Raw genomic sequence first — 7,702 nt, forward strand, 5'->3', positions numbered from 1 at the left:
CTGCAGATCGTTCTGATCTTCACTTGACTACTTCATAATTCTCGGCTTTTCATCTCTCGATGTGTATCAAACCATCTTTCCACCTCTCGAAATTGAATCCAATAAGATGTAAAATGAAAAAAAAATCTGTAACTCTCAAACTAATGGAAATAAAGTCTATGATATCTTGAATACTAAATTGAATATTATCACCGAGAAAAAACAAATTATTGATAAAATGCATAAATTTATTTATTTTTCAAATTATAATTTACAATTATCTGATGTTTTTTGAGTTGATTTATATAAAACGAGACCTTTGTATATATATTCAACTAAAATCACTGTAGCATAAATCCATTTGGCCAAATAACAGATTCAATCCAATCCTTCATCCAATTCAATTAGAAAAATTATATTCTGATTATTAATTTCAACAAATTTTTTTATTAACTTGAATTTAAATACGGCAAACTTACCAAATAGTAAGCAACTCTGGTGCTAATACTCGGCATTCCCGTACCGCAACCGAAACCAAATGAAACAACTCCAATAACCGTAGAAAGACGATGGTTTTTAAAGTGTTGTACTGGCCCACCGCTGTCTCCAGCGCAGCTGTCAGTTATATTGTGTGGATCGTACGTACAATACTGTCCTTGGTTAAGGCCATCTCGAAGAGCTTCGTCATTGGCATATTCATTAAATTTGAGTAGTTTGGCATTACATTCAGCCCACGGCATCGACACAAATTGTGCCTTACGAAGAGCATTTGATTGAGATTGCCCTTTTGTTTCAAACAAAAATATGAATTAAAATCAACGACTTTCATTTAGCATACAAGTCTAACGACTCACCATCGGTGACAGTAGCGCCCCAACCACTCACAATCATTTTTACATCAGCGCTCTCATCGCGAACATCGATTTGCAGACATGCCGGTGCAACGATATCGGTGAAAAATATCCTTGACACTAGAATCAATGCAATATCATTCTTCTTAGTCTTTGCTGAATATTCTGGATGACGTTTGATATCCTATGAAACAGAACGGAAAAAAAACCGAAATGATTTGCTTAACAGCAGTCCGTCTAGACAGACGGAAAAGTGGACGAAAGACAAAATTGTTCACCTTGACATTATGATTTTCTGGACTCTCTTCATCGGTATCGATAAGATTCACCTATTTATTTCGTTTCAAACAATTTTATGAATTATTGAGGAAAAAAGTCACGATAAAATCAGCCTTAGAATGATTTACCTTTCCCAGTCGAACCACACCTGAAATTTTATTAAATATTGGTAATTAAAGTAATTAATAAATTTTGAATTGAAATAATAGTGTGTTTTTTCACCCGGTGATTGAGATTGTGTCACACAATGAGCTGCTGTCAGAATGAAAGTATCAGATATGATTGTGCCACCACAATCAAATGTCACAATGTATGTATTATTTATATGATGAATATAGCCCAAAGCAGCCTACGAATTATGAGAAGAAATACGCATTTCAAGGATATCATTTACCATTTTAGTAAATTTTACAGAAAAATTGAATACCATCCATGGAAATTCTGCTGTCTTTGCCAGTGCAGAGCCTCTTCTCAAAATTTTATTTTCCGTCAACTTCTCGAATGTCTGACAGGCTTTTTTTGGAATTAAATGAAGATAGATTAGATCGACATTTTTCTGTTCGTTGTTCATACAAAATTACCTTGTTGTGCAGGTCTAAGTGATGGTTTCGATAGCACAGCGACTTGTGTCACTAGATTAATTTTGGAAAAATAAACGACAAAAAAAAATTATTCAAATCATTTGCCGTCTCCATTTTTCCGCATTTAAATCTCCGATTAAACTGATTTTTCAATTGTGGAGGCAGGCTTTGACATCCTTTGAAAAAGGCGGATAAAGTGAAGAAAAAAATTACCTTGGTCTAAAGGTATGTTTTTATTCAGCAGTTGTACAATATCCATATGGCCTGGTAAATGTATGATTAAAATTCATGAGCAATTGAATGCACCGTATATTTCGTTGCGTTCAATTACCTTTTTCCAAAGCTAGCTGTGCGGCCGTTTTTCCCTTTGAATCTTTGGCATTTTCATCGGCGCCTCTTTCGATCAAAAGTCGAGCAATTTCGAATTGATCTGAAAATGTGAAAAAAAAATTGTTTGATTCGATTGATCTTCATTCTAAACATAAATATTCAAAATTACTCCAGATAGCAGCTTCATGAAGCGGTGTTCTTCCATCATTGCTTCTAATGTTAATGTCAGCAGTTTTATCGATGAGAAGTCGAGCTACCTCCTTATGACCTAAAAAAGAATGGAAAATATTTTCTTTTTAGACAAATCACGGCGACAAAATATTCAAAATTACCATTATGAACAGCCAAGTGAAGAGGTGTCTTTCCATTGTGGTTTTTTGATTGAAAATCAGCTCCTCTATCAATGAAAAGTTGAGCGATGTCTTTGTGACCTGAAAAATAAAAGATCGATGAAATAGACTGAATCATCTTACCTCTAAGCCCAAAAATTCGAAACTACCATGCGCAGCAGCTTTATGGAGAGGTGTATGCCCATTTTTGTCTATAGATCGAAAATCAGCTCCATTATCGATGAGAAGTTGAACGATATCCTTGTAACCTAGAAAATAATACACCAATGTAATAGATTCAATTTCAATTAAATTGGAATACTTTCTTTCGAAACGTAAATGTTGAATTATTACCATTCGCAGCGGCTCTATGAAGAGGTATGTATCCATCCCCATAGTTCCGAATATTGACTCCCTTCGCGAGTAGATCTCTCACTTGTTGCACATCACCTATGATAGAAACGTGGAATGTCGGTGGTTTTATTGAGTTGAAATTGACTTTTTCAAGTGTGAAATGAAAATTGCATAAATTATAGACGCTTACCATTTTCAACTGCTCTGAATATCTCCTTCGGATCGCTTGATTTCCCCTTGAAAGAGAGGCTGCGAATATTTTTATGATATATACGTTTTATCTGACCAGGCTGCTAATGCGAAACTAACATTGAACGTTTTTCTCTACGTTAACCTTCTTTTGTAGCAAAAAAAGCTTCTAATTTTAGATACACATTAGCCACCTGAACCTGACTAACTATTGAATGCTTTTATGCATATACTTTTTGAGTATATTTTTAACTCGCTTCAAAAACAAGCTACACTTACTTGTCGTTCGTTTCTCTAATGACTCGATGGTCTGGAAGAGATAATCGTTGTAAAAGTGTTAACGACGAGTGTCACTAGAATAATTTATTTTATTCATCACAAATTCATTTGCTTCTTGTAAAATTTTGTAACTATTCTTTTTTTACCTGGATAACTACTGATCACAATGCTTTGAAAACACAAAATGAACGCAATGAAAGATCTCATTTTCTACGACTTGAAATACTTTCACGTAAATATGCTTTTACTATTTTCACTAAACAGAACTAAATATCACATACAACTGATAAGATCTTATCGAAGACAATTCAGAATCGTGATATTTTGTATTTAAACAAAATTTAATGAAGCAATCACTGAACACCGAACAAATGATCAATTAATTCTTTCAAAATATCGAAAACACATTCTACATCTTTTGATTTTATAAAAGCAATGTTCTCGTTGATATGTCGTGTATAGCCGAAAGACTATCTGCTAAATCATTTGCAAAAATCCAAAAATCTGGTTTACCAAAAAAAAAAAAACCAGTCAGGTTTTGTTTATGCGAATTCTACTTAATTCGCGAAATAAACACGATCATTGACAATGCATTGAGAGTTTTTTTCGTAGAAGTTGTATGTGGCGTCATGGTTGGTGACACACATTTAATTATCACCTATTTCATGTTTTAGTAATTGAATTCTAACGAATATGACTAAAAAGGAATTCAAAAGTAACTCTCACAACAATTGTAATCTTTGACATTGAATTGAGTGATATTTGATATAGTGGTTCTTGGTGATGTTCTATGTCGTGATGATTTGCTATAGACGTCATTTGTTTATTTTCACTCTCATTTCAATGTTGGAATCTTTAGTGAAGAGTTTTTTTTTTTTTCAAATATACCCAACATTACAGTGTGCGTGTGTTGCAGAGCATTGAAACTGCTGTTTATATATTTGCTGCTGGTGAACAGATCTGTTCGACAGCAGCTGTTGCTTGCGTGCATATTCGCTGTGATGCGCGTTCGTTCATGTATCGATTCTCGCGCACAGTGTTTATCTCTTTCATTCACACGGAACCAGACAGAGAAGCGTATACAACACACGAGACACGTCGTAAGCGACGCCTGCGTGCACACTCATAGCTGCCGTTCGTGGATTCTTTTTTAAATGCGGTACGTTTTTGTACATATTAAGTACAATCGATTAAGTTTGGTTGAACACCCCCATTACGAACAAATCTTTGTAATTTCGAATATGCAACTCTACATTTCTATTGGTGAGACGTAAAAGAACTCAAGTTGGTCCAACTTCGTAGCAATAAAGAGAAGTATGTTTCATTGCAACTAAAAATGGTTAAAAGAATGTATGTTCATTTTTGGCGGGTCCTCGCGGTTTTTCACGGTTTCCGCGGAACTGATAAGAGATAATAACTTGGAGTCTTCGGCAAAGTTGTAGTACTCGAAGTCTTCTATAACATTGCTGAAGTCAGTTATCTCTTATCTCTTATCAGTTCCGCGAAAAGCGCGAAAGATGATAAGAAAAAAAAGTTCTATATAAAATTTGCTTTTTTATGTGCGTGATTTGCGCGCAACTGATAAGAGATAAGAGATAGGTTTCTTCAGCAATGTTATAGGAGACCTCGAGTGCTACAACTTTGCCGAAAATACCTAGTTGTTATCTCTTATCAGTTGCGCGAAAAACATGAAGACCGCGGAGGCTAGACGGTACTACAACATACTTTCTTTAACGCAGATAGAATCAACAGAAAACATACTTTCCTTTTCAAAAATATAAATCGACCAAAAAACATACATTCTTTTACGTCTCACGAATAGATTTCATGTAGTGCTAAAAATGAACACTTAACGTTTGTCGATTAGTTTCAGCGATGGTGGTGAGTTTATATTTGTCCAACTGTTGAAAAGGCTAAAACACAGAAATACCAATCATATACGGTATAAACGAATAAGTGCAGTGCAGAATAAATATGTCAGCAATGAAAATTCTATGAACAAGTAATTTATTCATTTTGATTGTATTTTTATTTTTCATCCGAAAATATTCAAAAAAGCATGATACACAATATTTTATGGCCTTTAAATCAAACGTTCCACTGGTATTCAGATAAATTTCGGGAGAGTAAATCCATTTGGCCAAATGATAGACTCAATCCAGTCCTTTAATTAGAAAAATTATATTCTGATTATTAATTTCTACAGTTCTTTTATTAACTTAAATTGGAATACGGCAAACTTACCAAATAGTAAGCAACTCTGGTGTTGATACTCGGAAGCCCTTTCCCGCAACCGAAACCAAATGAAATAACTCCAAGAACCGTAGAAATGCGAGAATTTTTAAAGTGCTGTACTGGTCCTCCGCTGTCTCCATAGCAGCTGTCACTGATACCCTGTGGATCGTATGCACAATACTGTCCACGGTTAAGGCCATCTCGAAGAGCTTCTTCACTTGCTTCTCGATTAAATTCCAATAGCTTTGCATTGCATTCATCCCATGGCATCGACGTCAATTCCGCCTTACGCAGAACATTTGACGGAGACGTTTCTTTTTTGTTTGTGAAAAATAATGAAATTTTGCCATTTAACACGCACAGCAAACGAAAGTTAAGAACTGAAGACTTACGGTTGGCATCTGTGTATCCCCAACCCGTTACAATCAATTTTACATCCGCATTTTCATCGCGAACATCGGTTTGTAGGCATGCCGGTGACACGAAACTGGTGAAATAAATGCGTCTGGTGACTCGAATCAATGCAATATCATGCTTTTTTGTATCTTCCGAGTATTCTGGATGGCGTATAATCTCCTGCGTTGCAAAAAGAGGCATGAGTAACACGAAATGGAAGAAAAAATTAAGAGAAAACTTAATTTTTGTCATTTTTCTTACCCGAATATCATAATTGTCTGGCTCCTTGTCATCGTCATCGAGAAGACTCACCTACATTTTAAAAGCAAATGAAATTTTCTTGAAAAATTTTTGATTTTGCATCGAATTCTCTTCTTTATCACTATAGATTTCTCAAAATATCCGAAGTACATACTTTTCCCAATCGAACGACAGTTGGCGGACGAATGCGTGGTACACAATGGGCCGCTTTTAGCACGAAAAATATGCGAATAACATTACAAATGAACGCAATGATTTAAAAGGGACAAAATACCTGTCATTACGAAGTGATAGGAAATAATTGTGCCTCCACACTCGAACCTCACGATATATTTACCCTTTTCGTGGTGAAGAAAACCTAAAGCAGCCTTTTGAAAAAAGATGAAATTCAATGATGAAAATGTCATCATGAAATATATCCCACGAATATCAAAATTGAATACCATCCATGGAAATTCTCCTTCGTTTGCCGGTACAGAAGCGACGCTCAAAATGGTATTTGCTGTCATCTTCATGTACACTTCACAGGCTAATTTCAGAAATGTAAAATTGATTTAATCAGATCGAATGATTGAATTCCCACAACAAATTAAAACTATTCAGTTGAAGAAACGGATTGATAGATATGAAATGATCATTTGAATTACCTTGTTGTGACGGTCTAAGTGATGATTTGAATTCTGAAGCAATTTTTGATACTGAAATTGCATTGAAAATTGAAATTAAATATATAAAAAAATCATTTGAAGATGAATTAAGAGGAAAGCATCGATGAATCACCTTGAGTTTGTGTACTGTCTCTGTTCAGCAGCTCTGCAATATCGTTATGACCTAGCAATGAATGTAAAAAAATGTTCAATTGACTGCTGCATGTATTTCACATCATTAAATCACCATGTTGTGCAGCTATCTCTGCTGCCGTCAGCCCATTTGGGAGTTTCACATGTTTATCGGCACCACTTTTAATTAACAATTTAATGATTTCCAACCGACCCGTCTGTGCTGCTTTATGGAGCGGAGTCCATCCAAATAAATTTGCTGCATTGACATCGTCTCCATTTGCGATTAACTCCCGCGAGGCTGCTTCATGACCTGATCAAATGGCTTGATTCATAAAGCAGTTTGCTTATTTTCGGATTGAAAAATTGAAAATTACCAGCTTGCACCGCTGCAAAGAGGGGAGTAACTTTTTCATTGTTCCTAACATGTAAGTTAACTCCATAGGATAATAGTGTTTTTATCATGTCCACGTCACCTGGAGCAAATGGATTTTTTAGCTATGTATTTACAGATTGTGTACGATTGATATAGCTGAAAATATGTATAGTATACCACTTCGACTAGCTACCAATATGGGCGACCATCCATTGTCATTTTTGATATCCACATAGCTCAAGCCGTGATCAATTAGATCTCTCACTTTTTGCACATCACCTGAATACAGAAGGAAAATTTGATGATTTATTCAGCTAACATTGACTGGTTTTATCAAGTTTGAAGCCAAAACTTGTATGAATTAATAACCCAAGCGAAAGAGTACGATTTGGCTCTATCGTGACGATACATTTCATCGTGGAATAGCGGCTAGCGCATGTACACAACACTTCTCATTTCTCACTGCTGCTATGTTAAACATTAG

The 7,702-nt window shown here is 35.3% G+C and overlaps 2 protein-coding genes across 2 annotated transcripts; both read right to left on the reverse strand.

Moving 5' to 3' along the window:
- Positions 1–209: 209 nt before the first annotated feature.
- Positions 210–3,628, reverse strand: LOC129571929 (serine protease persephone-like). Its single transcript, XM_055451814.1, has 17 exons — positions 3,318–3,628; positions 3,172–3,202; positions 2,894–2,952; positions 2,704–2,799; positions 2,520–2,618; positions 2,353–2,451; positions 2,190–2,288; positions 2,022–2,120; positions 1,904–1,954; positions 1,691–1,741; positions 1,537–1,622; positions 1,332–1,458; positions 1,238–1,257; positions 1,109–1,159; positions 834–1,014; positions 459–763; positions 210–368 (listed from the first exon to the last, which is right to left on the reverse strand). Exons 1-17 carry the CDS (start codon positions 3,376–3,378, stop codon positions 321–323), a joined length of 1,563 nt encoding a protein of 520 aa, XP_055307789.1. The 5' UTR covers positions 3,379–3,628; the 3' UTR covers positions 210–320.
- A 1,533-nt stretch (positions 3,629–5,161) lies between these two features.
- Positions 5,162–7,517, reverse strand: LOC129571928 (serine protease persephone-like). The gene is made up of 12 exons (XM_055451813.1): positions 7,396–7,517; positions 7,220–7,318; positions 6,958–7,155; positions 6,844–6,894; positions 6,711–6,761; positions 6,507–6,592; positions 6,401–6,431; positions 6,218–6,270; positions 6,064–6,114; positions 5,799–5,982; positions 5,416–5,720; positions 5,162–5,335 (listed from the first exon to the last, which is right to left on the reverse strand). The coding sequence occupies exons 2-12, from the start codon at positions 7,305–7,307 to the stop codon at positions 5,279–5,281; spliced, it is 1,155 nt and encodes a 384-aa protein (XP_055307788.1). The 5' UTR covers positions 7,308–7,318; positions 7,396–7,517; the 3' UTR covers positions 5,162–5,278.
- Between the last annotated feature and the right edge of the window lie 185 nt (positions 7,518–7,702).

Source organism: Sitodiplosis mosellana, unplaced genomic scaffold, assembly GCF_009176505.1.
Source record: "Sitodiplosis mosellana isolate CC-2019 unplaced genomic scaffold, AAFC_SMos_1.0 Smas_scaffold_3724, whole genome shotgun sequence".
Taxonomy (NCBI): Eukaryota; Metazoa; Arthropoda; class Insecta; order Diptera; family Cecidomyiidae; genus Sitodiplosis; species Sitodiplosis mosellana.

Bases quoted from the DNA above. Each gene is read 5' to 3' on its own strand.
- LOC129571928 (XM_055451813.1), bottom strand. From the start codon at position 7,307: ATGATAAAAACACTATTATCCTATGGAGTTAACTTACATGTTAGGAAC. The intron at 6,895-6,957 runs GTGATTTAATGA...ATTCATTGCTAG, and splicing joins AGAGATAGCTGCACAACATG to GTCATAACGATATTGCAGAG. The intron at 6,762-6,843 runs GTGATTCATCGA...ATGCAATTTCAG, and splicing joins AGACAGTACACAAACTCAAG to TATCAAAAATTGCTTCAGAA.
- LOC129571929 (XM_055451814.1), bottom strand. From the start codon at position 3,378: ATGAGATCTTTCATTGCGTTCATTTTGTGTTTTCAAAGCATTGTGATC. The intron at 2,953-3,171 runs GTAAGTGTAGCT...AAATATTCGCAG, and splicing joins ATTAGAGAAACGAACGACAA to CCTCTCTTTCAAGGGGAAAT. The intron at 1,955-2,021 runs GTAATTGAACGC...TACATTTACCAG, and splicing joins ACAGCTAGCTTTGGAAAAAG to GCCATATGGATATTGTACAA.